Source organism: Chiroxiphia lanceolata, chromosome 9 (assembly GCF_009829145.1).
Source record: "Chiroxiphia lanceolata isolate bChiLan1 chromosome 9, bChiLan1.pri, whole genome shotgun sequence".
Lineage (NCBI taxonomy): Eukaryota > Metazoa > Chordata > Aves > Passeriformes > Pipridae > Chiroxiphia > Chiroxiphia lanceolata.
The window spans coordinates 3,594,888-3,621,564 of NC_045645.1; the positions used below are offsets into that span (position 1 = coordinate 3,594,888).

The 26,677-nt window shown below is 44.8% G+C and overlaps 1 protein-coding gene across 20 annotated transcripts in view; it reads left to right on the plus strand.

Moving 5' to 3' along the window:
* The window catches only part of PTPRF (protein tyrosine phosphatase receptor type F), a 376,345-nt gene that overhangs the window by 261,771 nt on the left and 87,897 nt on the right, over positions 1 to 26,677 (plus strand). For 13 of the 20 annotated variants that reach the window (XM_032697223.1, XM_032697222.1, XM_032697230.1 and 10 more), the window contains 3 exons: positions 7,539 to 7,727; positions 15,189 to 15,206; positions 23,952 to 24,062. In XM_032697223.1, coding sequence (XP_032553114.1) covers positions 7,539 to 7,727; positions 15,189 to 15,206; positions 23,952 to 24,062 — 318 coding nt within the window. The remainder of the gene's footprint in view (positions 1 to 7,538; positions 7,728 to 15,188; positions 15,207 to 23,951; positions 24,063 to 26,677) is intronic. The other 7 variants (XM_032697228.1, XM_032697233.1, XM_032697232.1 and 4 more) reach the window with 1 other exon arrangement.

The window sequence follows — 26,677 nt, forward strand, 5'->3', positions numbered from 1 at the left end:
ACTGAAACAGTGGGTTGTGGATTATATACCTTTAATTTGGTCAGGTTTATGACTGAATACTTACTTCTACTCTGAGTCAGCTTCAGTAGCTGTTAGTCACCCTTGTGTTGCCTCTGTCGAGCACGAGGTTATCTGTGAAGGAGAGGAACTGCCTGTTCCCCACTGAAGCTGTGGCTAGGCTCAGTCATCTCAGCAGATCTTGCAGTGCTTATGAAGACCCAGAATCAGAGGAGTGCAAGGCCATGGTAGTGGATGAAACTTTATCCCCAGAGGGTCCTTTCTCATGCCTTCCCTTGGGCTGTGCTTAAGGGACAGTGGTGCTGGAGACACTTGCCTCACCAGAGCCTGTAGAGCTGAGGCTTTGTATTGTGTCCCAGGCTGAATCTAGACTGGATTAGCTACCCGATGAGAAGCTCACAGGTAGCTGTGGCTGATATGTGACTATGTCTGGTGTATCCTGGAAGGCTTTGGTAGTGTCATGCTGCAGTGCTTCTCAAAGGGAAGGAGAAAGTATTTCCTAATGGAAATTTCCTAATTTTCTGCATCCGTGGCATCATCTTTGGTCCCAACCGGTTCCTTGGGCCAGATCAAGAGGCATCATGAGGCCCGTAGGAAAGTTGTTTGGGTGACAGCAGCATCTCTAAGGACTGGGAGAAACAATTTGTTTCATGCCATTGGGATGCAGTGTCCCCTCGAACTTGGAGCACCAAGGTTGCCCCTGGGTGGGAGGCAGCACTGGGTGCCAGTGCATGGCAGATGCAGGGTGCTCAACCCTGGGAGGTGACAGGTTGCTGCAGTGACAGTGTGTTACCTTGTCACCATGCCTGTGGGAGCATGGAGAGAAGCAGCACAGGGACTTGGCAGGAGCACAGCCTGATTCCTCATCAGAGTGAGCTGGGAGGCACTGCTTTGTCTTGCTTACTCCCGGGAACACTCGCCTCTGCAAAGCCATCCTGCTCCCCTCTGAGGTACACAGGTGCTTGGGAATGACCAGCTACACTACTGAGAAGGTGTCAGGGCTTGTAAATGGAGATAATTGCTGTCCAGCCATGAAAGGACAATGTTCAGCAGTGCCCTTTGGGCTCTTGAAGAGTAACCCTGTCTCCATCGGGTGTTTTTTGGACTCATAACCTCCAGAACAAGCAGGTCCCCTGAGCTCCCACGCTGTGAGCCCCTGGAGCAGGAATCTGCCTGACAGTTTATCCTCTTCTGCCATGTCTAGTCTCGTATTTTCCTGAATTTTCCTTACAGTACTTTCTTTGTTTTGAACTGACTCAGATTCTTGCTTTTGTGAACTGTTTTGCTGCTGCTGTGATCTTTCTGAGAGATAGCAAATACTTTGTTTACTGTAAGCTCTTGTGCAGTAATTCATGTGGTTACACCGTGACACAGAGAAGTCCTTCTGGAGCTCGTTTCCACACCCACCCATTCATCTGCACCCTTCTCCCCATTTTCAGTAGACGGCTTCAGCATGTCACGTTGGCATGATGTCATACAAAGCCAGCAGATTTGTCATTAAAAGCCCTGTCATCAATAGATGAATGTTTGTATTTTCTGCCTGCCTGAAACTGTTTTATACTTACTAAACCAGTAATTAAGAGTTTGCTGCCTTTGAAACAGGTTGGTTTCGCTGCCCCACCTTTTCCTGGGGCAATTGCAAGGTGGTGCCAGTGTCGACAGGGGTATTCATTATCCTCCATGAGAGTTGGCTCCGGCAGGGAGCACACACCAGTGCACTCCTCCCACCCAACACTGGGCAGCCTTTGGAGACCGTGAATTTGGATAATATTTGCGGTGCACCTCTTGGGGGACTTTTGTAAGAAGGAGGATGTGGAAAGAGAGCATTGCCTCAAAATGGCTGATAAAATAAATGCTCATTGTGCAGCTTCAGTTGAACCCGGACAGAACGATGTCAGGGTTTGCTTATCGTGTAAAGCGATGCCGTCCTTCTGGGCCGCCGGATTGCTCGACTGCTTTTGATTGTCTTGCAGTAATTGAATAGCCATGCTGGGTAACCTGTGCTGAAGGAATCAGAGCTGTTTATTCAGCAAACAGATGTCCTGCTTTGTAGTGTGCTTGCAACGTTACTGGCTTGCATCTTTCATTAGTTAATATTGCCGACTGCCCAGGCTGTTGTCCTTGCACTGATAATTTTGCGTTTGCTAATGTGTTTAAGCGTCTCAGAGGGAGATTTAGAAGCTTGTAAAATTTGCAGAGTAATTCCATTGATCCACCAAATACGAGTCTGGCAGCAGACATGGGTTACCCCTGCAGCTTCCTGTGTTACAGTGCATCAGACCACTGCCTCTGAGCAGGATCTGTTCAGCCCTGGTGATGTGAACTGGATGAGATTCCAGCCTGCCACACCGAGTGGCTGTGGAACATGTGAAATAGCTTTTGGTTTGTGTATCCTGCTCCTGTGCAATGCTGACCACAGTCAAACACATTTATCAGAGATCTCTCTGCCCTCAATCCATTTCCTGACTTGTCCCTCGCACCAGACACTCCTGAGTGATTTCAGATAGCTGGCAGAATTGAAAACAAAGCAGCTTTGTGTTTTAATCATCCCTCCAAGACCCTAAAATGGATGTTGGGCTGGAAGTTCCTCAGCTGATGTGGGCTGGCGGCAGCCAGTGGCCCAGATAACCGTTTCCAGCCCTGTGTGGGGATAAGGCCAAATATCTCACTTGAAATGAGTTGAGAACACCCCTTCCAGTGGGGCAGTGGGTTTGATAGATTGTAAGAGATTTAACCTCACAGCTGTAGCTGTAATGCATGGAAAAGCTGCTTTTTGCTATTTCCAAATTACATTTGGTATCATTTTTTTTCTCTCCCTCCACAGTCTGAGCAATTGGACTCATGATAGTAAGCAGGCCTGGCTTTTATAGGAAGAAGAATGTGACAAATAACTCCCATAAATGTGTTTACAGTTTGCACTATCATTTCTAAAATACCATTTCCTGTGTTGACACAGAGGAAATTCACAGTGTTAGGGGGAAGGTTTACAGGTGCCATGTCAGGATATGACCCCCAAAACACAATTGCTTGGCTGCAGGAGCAGTGAGTGCTGCACAGTGTGCTGGTAGGAACCTGATATGCAACTTTTCTATTCTGTGAGAGATTACAAGTTTTGAGCAAAATCCTGGGGGTAAATCCTGCAGGATTCAGCTGTCAACAGCTGTGCTCACCACAGACTCCTCTGCAGGCCTTTTTTTGTAAGCAGCTGTTATCCACACACCATTCCATGCTGGGGCTGATCCGTGCTTCTTGTAAGACGTAAATTGCAACTGCCTCCGTGTCCCTTATCATCACCTGATATTTGGAGAGCTGCAGAAAATAAGGACACACCAAGGGGTATGTGTCCCACGGCAGCATCCTCAAGAAAGGTAGTTTTCTGGGGAGCTGGAAATCAAGCCATGTAATTGCAGCTGCTCTGAGGGAGGTCTCAGCTCCAGTTTGGCGCTGTGGGAAAGGTTTCTTACCTTAGCTTTTCCCTTAAAGATAGGGAAATGTGTGGCACAAAAGAGCTGTATGAGAGCAGGGGTTAGATTTCTGTCACCTCAGAAAGATTAGCAAAGGGAGCTGTCAAGTGAGCAGGAGATATCCTCTGCCCATGCTGTCACACTAGATGCCAGAGGGACATTCCTGGCTCCTTGGTGACTGCTGCTAGCAAGACCTCAGCCTGATAGTGGATTTTCCAAGTTTCAGTTTGTAACTGCAAAAACCCATTCGTTTGTTTTTTCTCTCTTGCTGTTTCCCTCTCCTTTCCTCCTGCTTCTCTCCTCTTTTCCTGTTTTCCTCTCTCTCATTTCAGCTGTTGGTGCTGTAGTTCATGGAGGGAATTAGAGCTTTCAGTGCCTGAAAAATTCCTGTTGTGCCTAGATTTTGCTCACTCTAACCAAGTGCCTGCCTTCTGAAAGTCCCTGAAACCAAGAAAGAAAAACTGGTTTGGATGGTATGCACTTGAAAGCAGATTCATAACCTGTTTTAATGTGCATTGAAGGCACTACTGGCTCTCCATGAATAAAGCCAAGTGCTGACAAACTCATTTTCTAGAGTATGAGTATCCACGTATTGGTCAGAATAGGGATTTGGCTATTACTGACGAGCTCCGTGTGCAGACAAGTTAGTACAGCTAACAAGGGCTGAAAGGAGACATGACTGAGCCTCATAATTAGACCTAGATTAGACTTTTGCCTGAGGGGAAGGCAAGACAAGAACAGCTCTGAACTCCTAACGTCGCCTGTAGTGTTTGAACGGAGACATCCCTGGCCCTCCCAGTGAAGTCAGCAGCGCCAAGCCGGGCTGGAGCCAAGCCCCGTTATCTCTGCAGGAGTGTTGCTGGCAGGGCAGGCGTGGGCTTGTTCTGGGCTGTGCTCTGCGGTGTGACCAGCTCAGGTTTTCTCCAAAGCTACTCTTTTCCAGGAGGGTTTTGGGGGGCTGCCAGAGCCACACAGTACAGGGGAGATCTAAAGTAGTTGAGGTTCCCCGTCTTGTGATGGTAGAGGCACCTGAGGCCCTTGGACCACCTCTGGAGAAGGTGCTTGTCCTCCCCATAGGCTGACCTTGTGCCAGCGCACGTCTCCTGAACTACCCCAGAACTAACATGAGGTGAACTCTGGTGTCTGAGGTGTCATCAGAGACTGTCAGATTTCCCCTGGCATCTCATCTCACACTGATGCGAGCTTGGACTGCTGCTCTTAAACACCAGTGCTGCCTCCACGTTTTATTGACAAGGGATCAAGCAAGTCCTTGCCACCTGTGTGCTGTGGTAGATGCAGGCATGCCGGTGCTGCTTGCTGGAGTTTTGGTGGTTTCAAGCTCCAGGAATGCATGAAAACTGTGCTGTACCAGTACCAGTGCTAGCCCAGGGAACCCCCTGTGTCTCTGACTCCAAAGGATGCATTATATCTCTACTATTGTCGTTTACCACAATAGTTTTGGGGCTTGTGTACAGTTAAGAGGGAGAAGATCACATGAGCCTTGCATGCCTGCATGTGCTTGTCTGAGTCCAGCTCAGTGTGGGGTCTGGGTACTGAGGGTCATCAAGTGGTGGTAACCTTCTGTTCAGGTGTTGAGTGCACAGCATTCTCAGCTGGGCTCCCTAATGGTTTGGACCTGCAGGGGGTGGATGGTATGGGAGCAGCACTTTATGTAACCTCGGAGTCCAGAAAAGGCTTGAGCTAAGAGTTCTAGTTCAGCAGAGGTAGCTTTGCTGCTGGGTGTTTGTAATCAGCGTCTCTGTTGTACTCAGTGAAGCCAAGGTTAGATCGTGTAATTCCTGCTGGTCTGTGACTCATCACAAACTGCTAATTTTGACTGAACAGTCACTTCAGTGCAGCAGGCACTGTGTACCTGTGGATCAGACACTGTGAAGCACCCTCTGATCTCTCTCATGTCTGTGGGCCAAGGATCACTGCAGGCAGGAAGAGATTTCTTGCACAAGTGCTGGTCTCAGGTTTTAGCTGTGTGCTAAGCCTCCACACACAGACTTTGGACAGAGTTAACTGGGTGATACTTAGCTCAGTGTGCATTCTTTGTAAAATCTTGTACAAACCAGAAGAGATTGTCAATGGTAATCATGGTGATTAGATTAGATCACTTCAGGGTTTCAACCTTGCCAGAGTAAACATCTGCTTTCAATACCCTGAATAGCAAGGTGCTGCACTTTAGGCAAACTTGGCCTCAGTCCAGGGGACTATCATTGTTCTGCTTTTCCTATGTGTCTTCCTTTGCTTTTCAGTCTATACCATGTTGTACTTCTGTGTGTACCCTTCTTTTGTTTCTTTTCAGCCATGTAGGAGTATTCATTGTGGTTGCTCAGTATTGAGTGCTTCTGTTGCTTGCTATTGAATGCTGGTGCTGGTGTCATTCCAATTAAGCTCTATGTACCTTTTGTCTTTGAAAATCAATGGAGAGCAAATATTAAAAGAACTAGTTTTCGTGGTACCTTTCATTTAGAAAAAAAATAATTCCATTTATGTTTGCTCATGATGAGAGAGGTTTCTCAGGAGGCCAGTCTGGGACACAAAATCCAGTTTGTGCTTTTAATAAACATCAGGAACCTTTTTTCCTGTAGAAAACCTTCAATGCTTCATAGTCCCTCTCATTTAAACAATATTCCCTGGCATTTTTTTGTTTTCAGCAGATGTTGCCTTGTGCTACAGAGTCTTGATTTGCAACCAAGTCAAGGGTCTTGAGATCTTAGGGAGAAATATGTAAGATTAGCCACCACAGGCTGTGGTTGTGCTGCAGATGTGGCAGTACAGGTAGAAGGAAGCACCTGAGGTGGCCTGAGGTACCTTCCTGTGAGGAGTGAGGGGTACGGTTCCAGATGTGCAGTGATAGCAAGAAAAATCAGATTGCAGCAAGTTCAGACTTCTCTGGGACTGGGGAAGAAAGATGCTGAGGTCTTGTTTGTTTAAACACTGCAGTGAGCTGGGAACCTTGCAGAGTTGGATTTGACAAAGAAGAAGGTTTGCTTAAATTCCCTTAAAACGGGGAAATAAAGAAATATACTGAAAATAATTGAGTTTCTGGTGCTTTAAAAGCTTCTTAATGTTCTTCAAGTTCTTTTTTTCTGCGAAAGTATGTCCTTTTGATTGCAGTTCAGGCTTAGCAGAGTACAGTACATCTTGCCACAGAATGAATAAATGAGCTCAGTTCTGCAGCTGCTATTGAATGACGATGTTGGAGCATGCCTTGGCTTATCAGTGAAGGCTGCCTAATATATTCCACCCAGCCTACCTGAGCGTGCTCTGCAGCAGCAAACCCAATTAACTGTTTTCCTACCTGCTGTATATGAATGGTTTTAGCAGTTATGGGGGTGCTTCGTTTCAAGGTATTGCAGTAAGACATGCCAGAGCGTGCCCTGGCCATTTCTCGTGCACCACTGTTGCTCTCTACAGCCCAGAAAATGCACCAGGAGCTTGCCACGGCACACTCTGGCCAGGCTGCTCATGAGCAGAGTGTGGCTCATTAGCTTTACATTCATTAGTTTCTAAAAGCCTTCTGAATCAGATTTGGGGGCATGAGGAAGAGATTTACAGTCTATCCTACCAGTGTGACAGACTGTTCCTAGTCAAAAAAAAAAAGGATAAAATGGGCCTTTCTGGACCTTTCTAAGGGGTTTTATTGTTTAGTTGTGTTGTGTTTCAAGATGCCTCAAACTGTTTGGCTTTGTGTTTGTCTGTTATCTTCAACTCCGTCCTCCCACAAAAAGGCAAATACCTGCTTTTACTGAATTATTAACAACAATAGATGGAGCTTACGTATCAATGAAAATTATGGACCTCTCCCAAGGCAATTGATTTAAATGGAGTTAAATTTAGTGGAAGCTTCTATTGATGTAATGAATGCTCATTATAGAGCCTAATGTGCTCTGAGGGCTTGATAACCTTCTCAGTAGGGAAGTCAGGCTGCTGTTTTCCAGCAGAGGCACAGATGATGTGCCGTGGCACTGCTGTCACTGCAACTGCATCCCATCGCTACGCCCCAGTGTTTCTCTTTAACCTTGTGTGTGTTTTTTCCTCCTGCAGAAGACCACCTCCCAGCTGGCTTCCCAACCATTGACATGGGCCCGCAGCTGAAAGTGGTGGAGAAGGCCCGCACAGCCACGATGCTCTGTGCTGCCAGTGGGAACCCTGATCCCGAAATCTCCTGGTTTAAGGACTTCCTGCCCGTCGACACCGCGACTAGCAATGGACGGATCAAGCAACTCCGCTCGGGTAAGGTGGCAAAGCAAGTAAGCCTTCCCAACCTCCTCGCTCTTCCTCCCTTTTCTCTTTACACGCTGCTGTTATTTTTTTTCCCCTGAAATGCAATTCTAAACCCAAACGTCAATGTGCTTTGAGCTTGTTTCTTTTGCAATGTGAAAACAGTTTTTGGAGCTGATCCTCTCTGGCGGGATATCGTGGCTTCTTAAAAGGAGACATTAGAGTGGACATGCCTTTTGGAACATCATCCGGATTTCTTCTTCGGTAGACCGTGTTGACATTGCCCCAAATCCTTGGTAGGCTCAGACATTTCACTACCAACTCAGTGGGTCTCAGATACTTTTGACAGGAGCACAGTGCAAATCAGGATAATGAGATACTGGTTGAGATTTTACAGTCAGTGGTCATGGGTGACTTTAGTCCTTACACAGACTCTGCAAGACAGTGCTCTGCTTTCTGTTGAGCTCATTAGCATCCTTGCTGTGGGACACCACAAGAATAAAGAAAAATCCAAAAAGCAGCAATTCTACGGATTTCAAAGGAAGGTGCGCACAGTTTTGAAATATACCAATTCTTTTAAATTCTTTGGTTTGACAAACCAAATGCTGCCTTTTGAAATACAGACAGCTAGTTCTTGTGGGTGGCTAAAAATGCACTCATTTTAGCAAAGAACTGTTGTTCTTCTGCTGGACTGTTCAGTCTCCCAGGACTGTAAGGCCCATTAGAGAATTAAAGAAAATAAAACATTGCTTTATTCACTGATGAAGTGGAGCTCCCCAGCATGAATTAGAGTGGCTGTTCAACAATGCACAGCACCACTACACAGCAGCTTTAGTCTGGGGGGGAAAAGCCCCCAGTACCCTACAGAAAGTACAGAAGTGAACAGAGCTGGAACAACTTTGGTCAAATAAGAGACAGACTGCCTTACCTGGCCATGATGTATCTCTGGGCACTCAAAAACTATTTGTTATGAGTGCTGTTGCTGGGACAACACCATCTTCTTCCTGGCAAGGTGAATGTCTTGACACACCTCGCCATGGCTGGAGCCCTCTGCTTACATCTGACGATGCTTGGATGGTAAGAAGTAGGTTTGTACTTGGGGGAGTGGGTAATGAGACATCATTCTCATCAAAAATAGAACCCAGCCTGACACTCCTGATCCCACCTTGATGTACCAGTGAGTGCTAATTATACTAATACATATATAGCTTATGAAATTTCCCAGTGACCTTTAGCTTATCTCCCCCACAACATGGTTTAATCTTGATCTGTTTGTGCTGAAAGAAAATATCACACTTGTTAATTATTTTGAGAAGCTTTAGGAAGAAGCAATAGGAAAGTGCACATGGGTGTGTTTCACTTCATAGCTGACTAAATCAGCATCAGAAATTACCATAAATGAGCAGCAAGGCAGCCTCCTTTTCACAGGCACTTGGCTGCCTCTCTACCAGCTGCTTCGCAAGTTTAGTGAGATAGAAAGTTTAAAAACAAACTAGTAAACCCTGTCACAGGGTCCAGGGTTTGATTCCTATTCGCTGTTCTTGAGCAACATCTCAATTGAATATTTCACCTGGGATTCAAACTCTAGAGCTAGCTGCTTGCTGAAGACACAGTAATTACCAAGGGAGGTGTCAAGGGAACCTTTTAGAAATCAATGAGCAGCACACATCCTCAGACTCACAAAAAGAATTGATTAGCTCTCTAATGTAGTAAGGGGAGGTTTCCGCAGTTCAGTGCAAGAGACTTCCAAATATGAGTTTGAAGTTTTGTTTTCAGGGACTTGATGATACAATACCAAGATTCACCAAGGCTTTGCTCCGCCCTGGCATGAGTGAAGAGCATGAAGTTTGCATCTTCTCGTGGGCCAGAGGTTCAACCCTTGCTTGCATTTGTGGCTTTTTCCTGTGTTTGTAGTGGACATAAAGCAGGGCCTGTGCTTTGAAGTGCCTGAGTCCCACTGACATGACTGCAGTCACCCTGTGTGAGCACTGTGATGGGTTGGGTAGTTTCTGATTCATTCTGCAAGGTGCTAATTGAGCTCTCCAGCACTACACCATAGTGGGGCAGAGTCGTTTTGTTTTTCAAAGAAAAGAGTGTTTAAATAGATACCTCATTAAATGGGAGAGTTTAATAGTTTGCAAAGTCTCTGCTCCATTAAGATCATATCTTACAGTCAGCCTGGCATATCTGCATGAATGTCAGTTTATACTATCTCAATCTAAATATACGCTCATTTAATTTCATTTAATTAAAACCCAATAAAAACTAGACAGATGTAATATAGTTAAAATAGCTCCAGCACATTGTGAGCCCAGTATTGTGTATATAATAGAGTGTCTGACCTTCAATGAGTACATAATATATTAGTATTCAGATGTATGAAATAAAGGTCATGAAGGTCAAAGCAGCTTTAGAGTCCAACTTATAGAGGGGGTTGAGGGATGGTTTTGTTTATCAGGCTCCTGGTATGGAATAAATAGCTACAGGTAAAGAAGCAGCATGCTTGGGAGAGGTGCTCTCTTCTGACACTCGCAGTTATGTGGGCTGGCAGTGCTTTGGGGGCTGCAGGCAGGTCTTTGAACTTGCATGCAGTCAAATCATGTCCCTAAGGGCGCTCTGAACATCAGTTTTTAGAGTTCTGTTCATCTGTCAAGGTACTAGAGTTTGTGGTTTAAGACATCCAAGCCATCATCTTAGGCTCTTTTAACCCCAGAGGACTGGTGTCTTTGTCAGGAGCAAATGCACAGTTTATAAATCCATCCCTCATTTACTAATTATATCTATATGTGTGTGTATGCATTTTTTTAATTGTACCTTCTGACAGTTAGCATAACTCTTTAAATTCAGAGGGCTTTTTTTAACTCTTTCTCGCCAATACATAGATCTTTCCTCCTGAGTAAAGCTGAATTCTTTTTTAAGTCCAGCTCTTGGGTAGTTTCGCCAGTAAATGTTGGGTTTATAGTTCTAGAGATGGGAGCACAAATAAATACAGGGTCTCCATTATCACAGATCAAGTCAAAAGCAAGGTCTCTGACTCATGCTGGTTGTAGCCAAATTCCCCCTTGCTCATCTTGCTGATACTTCCCACCTCTTGCTTTTCTGCAAGTGCAATGACTCAGGACAACTCCGTGTTCTCCCTGAGGGTGCATAGCTTCACTCCCTGCTTCTCAGTCCCTGACACACCATCTAAGGCCAGCCCTGGGCTGGGAAACCTCCCAGCATGCTAACACATTCAAAACCTGTTTGGCTGAACTGATTTTATAACTGTTGAGAGAGACATTGTAGTATTGCAGGTGATACACACATGAGTTCTGGCAGCAAGGGTCAGTGCTGCACCTCTAACCATATTTTAAAATTAGATAATGATGTGGTGGAAACTCTCCCAGTATAGATCAGATGTGCTGGTGCTTCACAGTTCCTCTGTGAAGATTCTTGGATCACAAGCTCCTGTGGACTTCAAAGCAACTCAGATGGAATTCATACTCTCAGAGCTCTTGAATGTGTTCAGTGAGTTTCATAGCTGAAGAACTGCTCTTCCACCTTGCTCTTCAGAAAACTTATGAACAAAATGTCAAATTAGAGTAACTATTCTGAATGTTAACATACAGATACCTTTGCCATGTAAGGAAACACCAACAATTGAGGAAGCATTGTCTTTCATTTAGTAAAGAACTTGGTGTTACAAAAAGTATCATTCTCCTTTAATCACCATCAATTAACTGAGTTAAGGAACCGTGCCCTAGACCCTAGTGTGGCTTTCAGGCAATTAACTGCAAGGAAAGTATTTAGAGAGTGTTCTGCAGATGACTTCAGTCACTCTCTGGAAAAGTGTAGGTGCCTGTAACAAAGAAGCAGTGAGAGCCAGATCACCACATCATCTTGCTGCATTTCTGCTCCCAGAGTTACCAGCAAGTGTTTTCATTTTAGTCTTGATCCTATCAAGTAGAAGCACTAATTATTTGGAAACGGAAGGGATACCCAGCATACACAGAACAAACGTGCAGAAAGAGGTGGTGCCTGTCCCTGTGAAGGGGCTGTGGCATCCATGTCCTTCTTCACTGGTGATGCTCAGCAGTCAGTACCCAGCAGAATGTGGTCATCTCCTGGCAAGGAACAGCCTTGAGTCCAGACACCAGATGGGCATCGACTTGGGACAAGGTGTGTAAGGACAGCCCAAAGGAGGGGGGTTTGGGTAGTATTATCCAAAAGGATCAGGGAACCCACACAAGGATGGATGCTCTCTCAGAAAGGACTGACTAAGTGAGAGGTTGAAGCAATATTGTGGCCAATCAGCTGACAGCTGAAGTTTTGTGTCCTGGAAGAACCAATACTGCAGACCTGGGTCTTGCTACGTGAGGTGTACACAGCGGTCATGGGATCCATTCAGACTCCCTGTGGCAATAGTCAGTGTTTCCTGTAGTGCTTTCACTTCTCTGTTAGGAAGTAGCTGAAAGCACTGTCAGAGTTCTCTGAGATTCAGTGTTGCACTGCCCCTGGTGCTCAGCTGCAGCCAGCAAGAGCCTTGGTTTCTCTGTTGATATTGGAGTGATTTTTTGGTGGTTTAGGTTCCTACAAGGAAGTGGTATGTTGGTAAGTCTATGGTAAGTTTGTCATCAGAGTGAAGTCCCTTCTTCACCTTCTCCACACTGGGAAATACTGATGCAAATAACCTTGTGGGGTTTTCCTGTGTATCATCTTATGTTTTGCCTTGCTTTGGGTGCCTGACTGTGCTTCCGGTACACAGAGGATGTCAGGCTCAGTGCTCATTCCTGACTGAGGTGAATGTATGGGGTGTTACTCTGTGTCTGTTATCATGAAGGTGAAATAAACTTCCTTATGAGTGTTTCAGACATTTCAAACAGAAGGAATTGGGTTTGAAGTTTGATCTTGGGGTGCCCTTTGCATAAAGCAGCCCGGTGGTCACAGGGCACAAGTTGGCCTCAGGAACCATTTGAGTGATGGCACCTCCATCACTTGATGGACTCTCTTATGTTGGCACTCTGTGGCCTCTATGCTGTGATTTTGTACCTCTGAGGGACACCCTGAAAGGTCAAAAGCCAGAGGTGAATTGTTATATGATGGGAAGGACATTCCTTCTGGATGAGGAAATTTGAGGTCCAACAGAAAAGCCTTGTACACTCTCTGTAATTGTGTCCTCTGAGTGAAGAGGGAATGTCTTAACTTTGCAAAGGTGAGAGAGACACTGAACAAACACTGTGCTACTAAATACAGCAAGCATCTGTGTTGCTCCCACAGGGGTTGGCTTACATTTGGAAGCCAGGAAGATTGGGATTCAAGACCTGAAAAAAATGAGCTGGCCACACTTAACATTTTAGGAAATCTGCTTCAAGTGTGCAGTTGCTTCTAGAGCTCTGTGTAGACAATAGCATATTAGAGAAAGTGTTTGGCCTCTGCAGGGAGTAGATTTGAAGATTTGCTGCAAATCTTTTCTGTTTTAGGACAGAGCAACAAACCCTGTTTCAGCCAGATGAGAGATAAGGAAGTCCTGTTTTCTGCCCCTTGGGCTTGTGCTCAAAGTCATTGCGCTGTTCCCAGGGGAAGTGACACACTGTGGGATGCTTTTCTTAACTCTGAAAATTGTGGAAGGGATGGGGCAGGGGACACACAATACCCCAGAGGATGAAGGCCCTAGGCCAAAGAGAACAAAAAGAATCGCTTGGCAAACTTTCCAAACAGGCAAAGAGAAATAACCCTGTTTTCCATGGCTGTGCTATTTCATGCAAGTATCTCTGGGTATAACTGTTCTGTCAAGGGTAGCAGTAGTTACTAAGATAGATAAGTAAGCAGCAGATTTATTATTGCAAGAGTGAGATTACCCACAACTTCAGTCACTGAAAGATTTTTCCTGATGCTTCAGTCATCTGTGGATAGAAAACATCAGAAAATATAACAAGACATAAAGTTAAAATGGGGTAATGTCATCTTGGCAGAGAAAAATGCTAAAATGAGTAGTTTGAATTGCTGTTCCTGTTTCAAAAAAGGACTCTGCCTAAAGGAAGGGTAGTTAGGAAAGAAAAAGAATAAGTATAAATATTGGAAATTACTTTTTAAGAGGCAAGTTAAATGTGCTTAAAATATACCTTCTTTGTATTTACAGAAATTCTTTTCTGTCTTTCTTTCCCATTGGGTGATCATTGTTGTGGATAATGGAATGAGCTGTAAATCTGAGATACACGACACTCTTGTATGCATACTGGTATTTATTAATCAATACACTGAACATGATTTGACACACTGTGTCCTGTTTAACCCTGTTTTTCTGTCTGTTTAAACTCCTCAGTTTTCTTTGGTAAGTGCTTGGTATTCAGATCCTACAAATCTGCATAAAACCAACACATACCATGAACTGCCTACAGATTAAATCTGCATGAATCTCTCCCTTATACTAACAGCCTTCATATGTGCAAATTAAGACCAAGGGGACAAAAGTGGGGATTAGAAGGGTTCCCTGCAAATTTACCCAGCTGGAGCTTCTCCATCATGCTTTGGTATTGATTCTACCCTGAACTCCAGACAGTGACCAGTGGATCCTCCACTTGCTAAATACAGTGACCTCATAAAATGAACCTTTATAGATTGTTGCAGCAGGATAATTTAATCTCACTCCCAGAGAAGCCCTCCTTATAAGATACTCTTCATTACAGCATGTAAAATTATCTTCAGTGCCTTATAAAGAGGGTAGGGATTCCTTTCTCCAGCTAACATCCAAATTAGGCAGGAACAGCAGAGGTCTGGCTAGCATGCCACTGTTACATTACCAGAAACTACTGCATTTCAAAATATTTCTGTATGGAAAGTTAATTCTGCGTGACACCAATTTCTTTGCCAGAGGGAACTTGATGCAAGGGTTATGGGAATGTGGAGAATGATTCAAAACTGATTTATTACACTCTCCCCTTAGTTTAATGTCTTTAAGTGAGCAGATTTTGTCCCACTGGTCATTCTAACCTCAAAGCAAAATTGCACTTAGTGCCCGCAGCCATGCGCTTTCCACCCCTCCTGCCCAGCACAGTCACGGTCACACAGCCCCCAGGACACACCCTCCTTGCTCTGTATGAGGAATGAAGGGGCACTGCACCATCTTCCCAAAGTGTCCTCCATCTCAGCTGCTTGAACAGTGGTGGGGGTGAATGCAAGTGGTGAGGCCAGCCAGCAACACCACCTGGGCAGCTCAGTTCAGCCCCTGATCGTGAGGGTGGGGCTTTAATGGCAGGATGCAGGGCTGGATGCTGCACTCCTGGAAGCGATGAGCTTTACTAACCTCCTGAGAGTGTCACTCTGACTTTTATTGCACATCAGTTTCTTTTTGTTTATTCCTGTCGCGCTAATACAAATTCTAGCTTTAAAAAAAAAAACAAACCAACTTTCTGCTTTTTAGTTATAATTTTCTTCCTTTCCTCTTTGTACTAATGCTTCTCTCTAATCTTATTTGCATTCAAATTACCTCACCAGGTGGTACACCGATCAGAGGTAAGAATGCTGAAATGTGCCTCCAGTTGTCACGTCACTCCATCTCCTGTCTGCCTTGTCCCTTCTCCTCCGGTGTTTCTCATCTCCAGCTTTTACTCTCAGCCCTAACTCTGCCAGTGCTCTCGCTCATCTGCACTCTCCCACTAGTGTGTTTATTTTGGTTGGGTTTTAGCGTGATTTCTTGTAGACTCATCCATCGCAATTTTGCACTGTTGAAAGGGGGTTATTCAACGGAAAGTTTGCAAAAGTTTGGAAAATGGTCCTAGGCCTCCACCACAGGAGAGTTGACGTCTCCTGCAGCTCCTGCAAGTCTCTGAACTTCCCACGCAGTTGTGGCCTCTGAGGTCTTGTGTCTCGGGGGTTTTAGATGGATTGCTTTGGTGTAAGTGTATGGAGGTAACATTTTCACAAGAGAACAGTCAAATTCTTCTCTGCTGCTGCTGATGGGCATGAAACTCTCATCAGAAGGAGAAAAATTCTTGAAAGGTTGCGCAAATATGACTCTGGGATAAGGAACACCTTTGTTTGTGTTCCTCGTGTTTGTTTTTTCAAGTGTACCAACCCTCTAATGTGGTGGCAGAGTGGAGAACCACTGCCCCAGACCCCCCTTTCTGAGCTGGACGTGCCGATGTTGCTTTGCAGCACAAAGATCTGTTTTAAATAGATGAATCAGAAGGACATCTGGCTGTTTAAGCCTTCATTAATTAAACCCACTCCTGGTTTGACAGCCCAGCCCAGCCTGGTGCACAGTCAGTCCCGGCTACTTTTCACAGCCCGTATGCACCAGTAATGACTTCGCAATTGGAGTGTTGTTTTTTTCTAGCCTAAACACTCAAAGCTGTCTCTTTAGATTAACTTTAGCATGTTAATCAGTGTTATATGCTAAGGCTCCTCTGAATTCTCTTGTGATTTTGGTTACCCCTCTTGATTGACCTCTGGATTTCTCAACAGAATGACTGCTACCTGTAAATCAACACGACCTCGTTTGTTCAGTTTTCCTCCTTCTCCCTTTTCCTCCCCCTTTTCCCTGAATCACTGCTGGAAGTTAATAATCTGACTCTTGGAACTGGTTCTGTTGCTGGGGGTTAATGTTTTCAGCTCCTGTTAAGTGATTTTAGAGTAAATGTGAATTGCCGTTTGGTACGTATTTGCATTAAGTTGCCTCTGTAGCAAATCTGGGTCAGGGAAAAAGACTTGCAAACCTTATTTTTATATGAATGGGCCTATAAATCTGTCATTCCTCTCTTTGGAACGCCGGAGATTGACAGCTGTGATGTTACAAGCTCCTTAAAACTATTTCTTCATCTCCCGTTTCTGCTGCAAATCCTAAAACGAGATGACAGATGGAATGCTAACTAGCCGGGTGCTCCGAGCTCCGGCCGAGCGTGCAGCCATCCCAGGGCCTCCCCGCACGCCTGATGACATTAGTGACTCAGCACCAGAACCACATGGATGCTCCATACGTCCTGCTTGGGAACCGATCGCATCTCTGTGAAAAGAACCATCCATTTCATAAAACATAAGTTTCCCCGCACCCCCCCACCCCCTCCCTGCCCCCGTTTGAGTCCTGATGAGGTATTTTGAGAATGTTCTTGACATTATTTAAAATATATGTGTCCTGTTTGAATGTCAAAGATGACATTTCTGTGAGAGCAAACAGAAGCCACGTGCTGCTCTCTGGCTTCTCCTAGAGGATTTCTGTCAGCCTGTTGCCTTTTATTTAAAACGGAGGTCACTGAATTTCTAAAGATAACGACAGATTAGATGAAAGTGCTTTTATGATGGTGAGGTTGTGTCCATGTAGAAGTGACTGTTCTGCCATGTTCTATACCCAGCTGCACTCTTGTTCCTCATTAAGGTAAGTTTGATGCTTTGGAATCCATTAATTTGGTCTGAAAGGAAGGGTGAACTAATTACTCTTAATGAACCCTTTTGGTAATGATGTTGGGGGGGGAAGGGGTGGTTTTGGTTTGATTTGATTGCCTCTGTGTCTGTGTTGCTAGAGGTTGTGTGTCTGGAGTACTTGGGATGTATCCCAAGACATTTGTGCCAGAGTGATGGCAAACCCACTCACAGGGAGCAGTCTGTGGTTAGCCATAGGACAGCCTGAGAAGCTCTGCCATGCACCCCTCCAAACAGGAGGAGATTTTTTGTCTCTAAACATTTCGTTTGACCCTACATATTTGGTTCTTTTTGTCCAAGACATCTCTGGCTTCCCTGAAATGGGAGGAGCTCCCATCTGTAATTCGGAATTTCCATTTGTAGCTTCACTCTTTACCCCTCTGGGACTGCCCCAGATAGTAATTTAATCTTGAAATCCATGTTTGTTCATCAGAAAGACACAGAGCTGATAAATGCCTGTCGGATTAGGCAATAGCTGGCTTCTTAAGGTGACCCACAGATAGTATCAGCAAATCCATGTTTAAGCAAGTTCTGCCCCATTTGTATTTTCAAAGTAAAATATAAGATGTTCATTTCCACCATTTCTCTGCGATTGAACTCACTCAACCTTTTGTGAAACCTGGCTGCATTTTCCTGCCCAGGGCTGTAAGAGAGAGCAGAGCACAGTTGTGTTTCTGGTGGGTGCTGGACTGAACAGGCACTAGATCGGATGCACATGAGGAGGTAAAGAAATATCATCATCTCAGGCATTATCCCTCTCCAGTCAGATTTATTTGTTACTTTTCTGTCACCACAGGAAATATCAGAGGTTCCTATACATAAGAGTATTTCTTTCCTGCAGACGTCAGCGTAGCAGAGGTCTGTCTGAATTAACTTTAGATCAGCTCACTTGGGTGTCAGAAGCTGTCTGGGAAGCCAGGTAAACACCCACACCAACTTCTGCATAGCTGCAGCTAAACCTTTTCCAGTCCCAGGCGAACTGGTTTAAATATAGCTCCAGTATTTCGACGCTATCCTGCGAGCTGGAGCGTAAAGCTATCCAAAGGGATTAGAGGAAGCTAAAAGAATTTTGCTGTCTCTTTTTGAGCATGTGTTTGTACATTTGGTTGCACTTTGTGTGTGATAGGTTTTTTTTTCTTCCTGTTTCTTGAGCTTTTCCAGTCGGGGGGGGGGGGGAAGAAAAGGCAAAAGGAAAACAATTTAAAAATGAGAAGATCTGCTTGCAGGAGCAGTGTCAGAGGGTGTTTGGGTGGGGTAGTGCCTGGAAATGGAAATGTTTGTAATGCCATGTTTCTTGCTGTCAGAATTCAGATTGACTCATGTCTGTTTAGAAGCACAGAGAGATGTTACTGTGCATTTGACAGTGCTGTAGTCTTGCATCTGACGCAGAGTCCCCTGAGATTTCCTGTACCTGCTAGTGAGAGATCAGAGCATCTTGAAACTCTGCTGTCTTAAGAGGAGGCCTCATGCTGCTGAGCACCGTTGTGTCTCTTTTACTCACTCTCTGCCCGAGTCCGGCTCGTGGCAGCAGTCGGGTGCTCTCAGCAGCTGCCTCTGGTGCACAGGAGAGTGATTTCTCAGCAGTGCTGCCATCCAGAACAGGCCCCTTGCATGCCAATCACTGGCCTCTCAGGCATAATAACCATAATGAACACTAACAATGAAAATATATTTGTAGTTACCTTGTTTTGCATATTTGGCAGTGCCAGTATGGAGGCTAGGTGCAATCCTCTGTAACAGCTGGGAGATGCTGCTGTTATAAATTACCAAAAGTAATGAATATGGGAAATGCTTATTTTCATTATTAGTGACTCTTGCATGGTTTTGGTCGTTTTTCATGGCAAGTGTTGGTTATCTCAGGCAGCAGCCAGGGAGTTAGAGTCCAACTCTCTCATCATAAGAGCTTCACAGTGTCTCTTTCTCCGCCATATTCACACTTATGGGTCCTTGTTTGGTCTGGGGTTGCCTCTGATCCTGCTCCACAGCTCCCTGGATTTTATTAGAGGAACTCTCCTTCTCTAGGAGGGAATTTTTAGCAGAAGGGATTGGGACCCACATCTGAGCACCTGGCTGAAGACAGGGCTAAAAATGGTGCTGCAGTCAGTCAGTATTTATGTGAAGGAAGCTGGTGGGAGCAAGGGGTAAAGAGAAGGGAGGGGTTTAGGGGTAGCCATGTGCTCTAGTGTGCAGGGTGGGCAAAATTTACCTCTTCACTGAGAGGAAAGGCCCTGGTCAGGTAACTGGGTTTGTTACATCTGTGTTACAAGTCCTTTCCTTGGATGAGTGCCGTGACTGCAACCTGGTTCCTCTAACTCTGGAGTACTTACAGGGGCATTTCATCCCATGTCTGGAATTTTATAACCAGGGCAAAAAGTCAGTCCCCATGTTGAGAGCCAGGAGGACTGAGGCTGTGAATGCCTCGATTGAGAACAAGAGCCTCTTCCATCACAGGGGATGAAGCTCTGAGCTGAATAGATAGGGAAGAGTGTCCCCCCAGGATCTGCTGTGTTTGGCTCCATGCAGTGCTCTCTGGGAGAAGAGAGCATAGGCACCTTCCCTTCCATAGGGATATGGAGCAGGATTTCAGAGATCAACTTGTATGGTGGCACAGAGCCTTTTACATTCACTTTGTTACCTGGAGGAGAGAGTGACAAACCCTCCATGGCACAACAGTACCCAGCACTGCCAACGAGCATCCCTTATCAGGATTTGCCTTTCCCATGCTTTCTCTGTGCAGTGCACTTCTTAAATGCTGCTTTTAACCACTGTCACTGCAACTAATGATTCTGCCTGAACACAAGTATATTTGAATAGATAAGTATCTTGGAAAGCTGCTAACGGGGCTGTGCTGTCTGTGCCAGAGTTAAAGAGCACAAGAAAAGCCAGGAGAGGAGGGGAGGGACTGGCAAGGAGATACCAGCACAGAGGAAAGAGGAATAAGGAATACAGTAGAAGGAATGCTTGTCAGTCAGCAGAGCTGGCTCTTGCCCTCAGCCCCAGAAAGTTCTGCCTTGTCACCATCCTCCGTGGCACTGGAGAGCAGCCAAGGGTTTTTCTCAGGAGCTGTCAGCTCTCTGATAAGCTGAGATGTGTTATCGGGAGCAGATCCGAGCCATGAGCAAGACTGACTGACGTGGGAGCGTGGTGAGGAATAGCTGCCCCTCTTCTCCTTCTGGAGCCCTGCTGTGGCTCAGGGGCTTAGGAGGCAGCAGAGGTCCAGTGGTGCTCCACGGGGAAGGGTTTCATTCTGATGTGCAAGAAACGCTGCAGAGCCCCACGAGCCCCCAAACAAGCTGTTCACTGCTCCTCTGTGTACTTGTGTGCATGTCCTGATGGTAGTGGGTGTGCGTCCTCATGCATCCACTGAAGCCATGCTGTCTGACTGCACGTCAGGACTCAGCCCTGCAAACAGGAACAAGGCACCTGGCACAGGAGCACTAGAAGAGTCCATGTGAGAAGTCTACAGGAACATCCTGTGTGGAGAAGACCTTACTCAGCAACTTATGCAACATAAATCCCAAAGTAATGAATAAAAGTAAATCAGCCTTCCTAGCCCTGGTTTGCAGAGGTGCAGAAGATTATGAGATGTTGACAGGGCTAGGAATAGAAATCAGGTCCTTTGCACTTGTCAAGGCAAGGAATTCACTGCGCTTTTGAGAGTCTTTCGATGCAGCTTCCATGAATTTCAGGGAAAGGTGCTACTCAGAAGTCAGTTCTTCCTTTCCTATGCTCCTTGTGTCCTGTCCAGCCTAGATGTGAACCTTCCAAGAGACAAAACTATTGAATTTCTCTGGGATCATTGAACTAATGCTGGGAGCATTTTATATGTAGGGAGTTTTTCCCCAAGTCTCAGATGCATTTCTGTCTCCAGCTTTCTGATCCCAGAAATGTCTTAGCTTCTTAATTTTATTTGTAATTCTTTGTACTCTGAGACACCCTACACTTTCCTGGATCCATCACTTAGATGTAAGTTGAACTTCAAGGAGACTCCTGTGGTCCCACTGACTGCCATCAGTTTACCATGATCCTTCCAGTTTCTGCTCGCTGGCAGCCGTGCTGCAGGATCTGTATGTTTGTCTAATGATGATTTATTGCAGTACCTGTTTTCTTTCTGGTTCACTTGAGAGGTTTGCGTTAACTTCCTTCTGCTCTGGGTTTTTTCTTGCTCCTGACACACCTTAGTTTGAATAGTTGTGCCAACCCAGACTAAACTAGAATCCCTTGCCCCATGTCCCTGAGCACTTTGTAGGCAGTTGCTGACACGTTACATGTTCATAGTATGATTTTAGAAATTGGTCCATGCTGGCTGCAGAACTGACAGGCATTAACAGCATGTCGTTTGAAACTCCCCTCTGCCCTCATTTTCTTCATCCTCTTATGTTTTTTCTTTCTGCTGTTGAGGTCCCTAGAGATAAAAAATACTTTGACTGACATTTAAGTGGCATGAGGGTCACAAGTATAAAGGGTATAAATACCAGTGATATCTGTTAAATGGCTAGAAGGGGCATGTTAAAAGATATGTGTTTATGGCAGGATTAGCTAGGGATATTACTTTTTTCTAGGCAGACACCCCTGCCTGTCACCTGAAGCTGGCCCTGCTCCCAGCCCAACCAGTTGGATTTTTTGTTAATTTTGGGTATATTTTGTATTAGATAGCTTTTCCCAGCCAAGCTTGATGCAAGCACTCGGAATGAGCTCTGCAGCACATGCATGCCCAAGGAGTAATGAGCAGAAATTACGAAGGGGGTAATATATGGTGAGTTCCAGGAAAATCTTCCTGACGGAGAGCATAACAAGGCAGTGGCATCAATTCCTTGAGGAAGTGGTGAAAGACCTATCACTTGGCACATTTAAAATGGGATCGGACAGAACACAAGTACATTTACAACAGGGAGCAATCCTGCCCTGCCCCCCAGGGATGCACGAGGTAACGTAATAGGTCTTCTCCATTTCTAGATTCTCTGCTTCTCTGTATCGTGTCAATGCGAGGAAGCTTCATCCTGCTCCACTGCCTGTCATGCTGCTGTCTGCTTGAAGATGTTTTTCCCAGACAGCGTGTAGAAATTCACTGTCCTCCCTGAATTAAGCAGAAGAGCTCTGTAGGCTTTGGCCTGTGTGTGTCCAGAGAGCACTGTGGCTAAGGCAGGCTGGCAGGTCCTTTTGTTAGTAAGTGGAAAGACTTTTGCAAACAAGCTTTCTCTGTCTAGCTGAAGCCTCATTTCCAGCACTAATGCAACAATAGGGAGGGCTCTGTACATCATTTTTATTATATGGCAGAACCCAGGGAAGTTCATTTTTCCCCATGACATATAGGCTTATGCTACAGTCTCAATTTATCCTTCTAAATAATGTAGGTGGCAGTGGTTGATTCACATTAGTTTTTCTTCTGTACTGATGATATGAAAAACGGAGTTTGACCTCTGCAACTTGAACCAGCAGGAAGGGAGAAGGCAATTTCCCTGGCTATTCTCACTGCGGCTCTCAGTGGTCATTTTGAACCGTGGCAGGCAGAAATGAGTTCAAATCCTTACAAGCAAAGGGGTTAATATTTTTTAGTTCAGTATATGGTTTGTGAGCAGAGTTGCCCTCTTACAGGCAGTCCTAACCAGTAGAATCTGGGCACTTGGAGACACTTAAAAAATTATTCCCACAATGCCTGGGGGAAGCAGGCTGAGCAGCAGCCGCTTCAGTGCCTGCCAAGGGCCGTGCACTCCTGCAGTGCCAGGTTGCTGCCATATGCATCCTGCTGCTTACTTTCTCTGCACCTCCATCTTTTAGTCCAAGTGTGGAGCCTGGTTCAGGAAGTTTAGGTGTGACCAGTTGTGCCAGGCAAGAAGTTGGATGAAAGGCCAGCCTCCCAGGCCGAGCAGTGCTGGACACCAGTGGAATAGGCTGAGCAGATGAGAGAAAACCACCTTAGACCATTGCTCGCTTCCACATCATGAGTCCTGTGCAGGTTGCCCATATAAATTGCTACTGTGTGTGCTCTGACAGTTACTGCCATTATTTAGATGTGCCCCTCATGCATCTGACGCTTTGGGGATGGGGTCAGATCATGACCTGAGGAATCTGCAGTCTGGGATAAGCAACTATTCCTGACCAAAGCTGGGGGAGCAGGCACTGCTGGGACAAAGGGAGGGTGGCTTTCACGAGAGTGCCATGCAGCAAATTGTGTGTATTGCATTGGTGTGTATCTTTGTTGTCTCAGGCTGAGTGTCTAATCTTTTTATATCATGTATAATGAAATCTGAAAGAACAAGGAGATCACTAACATGGAGAAAGCTGACTAAAGACAGTGTTTTCTCAAAAAGGGATGTCTGTTGGAAGGAAGGGTGGTGAAGTGGGAGGGATGGGACTCCGCCAATTTCTGCAGGAAGGTCTCAATTTGTTGGGTGCTTGCTAAGCTTTGTGTGGATCAGATAAGAAACAAACAGCTACAGTTAGTGTGCTTTGTGCTTGGCTGTTTTGATTAAAGGCTTATTAAAGGTTCTTTTATTAGACAGGAGTCCCATACAAAGCTGTAATTAATACATGCGTATGTGTATGGTTTTTTTCCTTTATTGAAGCAATGAATATAAGTACTTGGGGTGGTTGGAAATACAACAGTAACTGGTTCCCTGCGCATTAGAAAAATAACAATAACCAATTCCACAAGTTTCTAACAGCAGACTGGGTACCTTTGGCTGCATGCTGGTATCCTGTGGGTCCAGGGAACATCATGAAATATTTATCCAGGAATATACCTTAAAAGCGTGGGGCATGGCCTTCCTTTTCAGAGGCTGTCAGTTTGATTACCAGATTTGCTGTAACCTGAATTGTCTGTTTCATCTTGTTTGTGTACAGGAGCTCTGCAAATAGAGAACAGTGAGGAGTCAGACCAAGGCAAATACGAATGTGTTGCAACCAACAGCGCAGGAACCCGCTACTCTGCCCCAGCTAACCTTTATGTTCGAGGTAAGAGCAGCATCCACCCAAGGAGGTCACTCTCCTCCTTTCCAAAAGGCTTCATGGCTTTCAGTGAAGGGGTATGTTCCCTGCCTTAGTATGTTCCCCAGTCACAGCTGGTGGATTGTGTGATGGGGCCTTTTTCTCAGAAACCAGCAAGTTACGTTCAGTAATATCTTTGATCCACATTGGTTTTGACTCTCATTTCTGGAAATCTGTTGTTGCTGTTTATGTGGTATTATGTAAAATGCTGAAATACAGGCAGAATTGGAATTCCTTTCTCTCTCGAACTCCTTAATTTTGTGTCATAGTTATTTTAATTGGGATCAAGTGGTGCTTAATCCTCTTAGTATAAACTAACCTTTGGTGGAGTACTGTAAAACTGGTCATGCTCTGCTGAGCCAGAGGTGCTCAGCTATAGTGAGACAATATTTAGGCCTCTGCTTTGGAATGTGTACCTTTAAAAACTGAATATCTCTTTGGAGTTGTCCTAATCCATCTTATATGCATCAATGATTGAGCCTCTGGGTATTAAGGGCTCACACTGGGAACCTGCTGGAAATTAGCCACAGTTCATATAAAGTGATTTTTCTAATGGTTATGCTATGTTGCCAATTTAAAACTGTTTTCAACACACCAAAATAACTAGGTTTTATATTAGGATGGTCTCCTGACAGTTTTGTTACTCTACATTGAAGGTGTTTGAATTAGCTTGGAGAGAAGCAAGGGCACTTTCTGTTAATTTTGACAAGAAAAAAAATGTACTGCTCCATAGAGAACTCTGTAGAACCAGAGCCACTTGTCAGGAACCCCTGGGAAATGTAGTTACGGGTTTCCCAAGAGGAGAAAGAACATTCTTGTGCTGGCGCAACCCATTGCTTGTTAGGAAGTTAGTACCAGATTTTATTTCCATGTAGTAAATCAACAGTCTAATAATAAAACCTCATATTCATTTCTTCCTTCCTCTGATTTGAAGAAAGAAAATACAATCTTAAAACTGTATTGCTTTGGTTAGTATGGAAAGAGGACATGAGAATAATAAAAGTCTTCTCATGGCTGTGTGTTTGCTTCTAGAAGTGGCTTCTGGCATTGTTTTTGTTGCTTATTATGGGGGACTGCTTTTCTGTTTTGCAGCGTAATTTGGATTATAAGAGTCTTTGGAAGACTGAAGTATCCAATTAAGCATGTTCAGAAGATGAAGCTATATCTATGCAATGGAATCACTCATTTCACTCTCACAATGTACTTATGGATGATTTTGAGCTCCCTGTATTCTTGCAATTTCATTTTTCAGGCAAGCTGTACTAAAACTCATCTCAGATTGACCCTTTGCACTCTGAAAGAATTCTAGTTACCAGGTTGCCTGTTGTTGCATAGGTTTTTGTGGATACCCAGCTGCATTGCTGTAGTATTTGGGATGCTTTTGCTTCCTGTAACATGCTCAGACTGTCAATGTTCTGTTTTCTGTAGAGATGTGGCTGAAAAAAGGCACAGAAGCTTCGAGAGGTAGAAAAGCATCTTCTTAACAACTTCACGATTTCTTACTAATGAATGCTCTTTGTTTAGCAAATGAATCCCATAGGACTGAGGAGTGCACTGAATTTTACACTTGGTTTGCTGCTCAGCAAGGTTTTCATCTGTCCTGTCTGGGCTAAGCACGGGCCATGGATGGTCTGCATGTGTGAGAGGACCCCGACGTTCACCAAAGAAAGCATGTTCTTAGGCATATGTTTGGCTGTTAACTGTCATTTTTGTTTTGCACATAAATTTTTGGAACAAGCCTTTTTCTTGTACGTAATCTTTACGATATGAGTTTACAACCCATGTGATCCTGATAAAGTCCTGATGTGTAGTTAAGATGCGATACCCCGTAAATTGTTATCAGATGATATTTCCTGTACATTCCAGGTCTTAGATGGTATTTCTACTTACAATTTCTGATAGCAAATGTTCTACCAAAAAAAAAGTCATATTGTTACTACATTAGTTAAAGACTTCAAAAAGTTACTCAAACCAAGAACAATATTTCTTTAACAAGCAAGGAAAAAAAATAAAATATCTTTCTTTCTTAGGTCTAGAATGCAGAATAAAAGAATCCCGGGGGGGGGTTTTCTTGTGATTGTCCTGCAGTGTTGTCATTAGACAGATCAGTGGCTTGGAGTAGGATCTTCATAAAGTGCCTGCTTATTTGCTAGAGAGGACATTAATTAATGCTAAATTACAGTGGAAATTAAATATGTGGGCTGCACTGCCATTGCTTGGTGGTTTTATAATGATTGACCTCATTGCAGTGAATATCCAGGAAGCCACTTCCTCGGGAAGCATGGCTGAGTGTGGAGCAGCAGCACTAATTTCTGCAGTGGAGTTCTTGGGACTGCTTGTGCCTGCTCTCATTTACAGCCTATTGTTTTTCTAATAGTTCAAATGTTTGCTTGTCTCTTGTCTCCTGGGATTTATGTTTTTGATCATGTGCTCCCCTTTCCTAGCCTCCCAGGTAATCCTTTGTGAGGGGGCTGTGTTGGAAAGCACAGGCTCATTAGCATCTTTATACTTTTCATACTAACAAAGGAAGAGACTGGGTGCTGAGAAGGAGTATCCAGGCACTGCTTAGGGCTTTCTATATC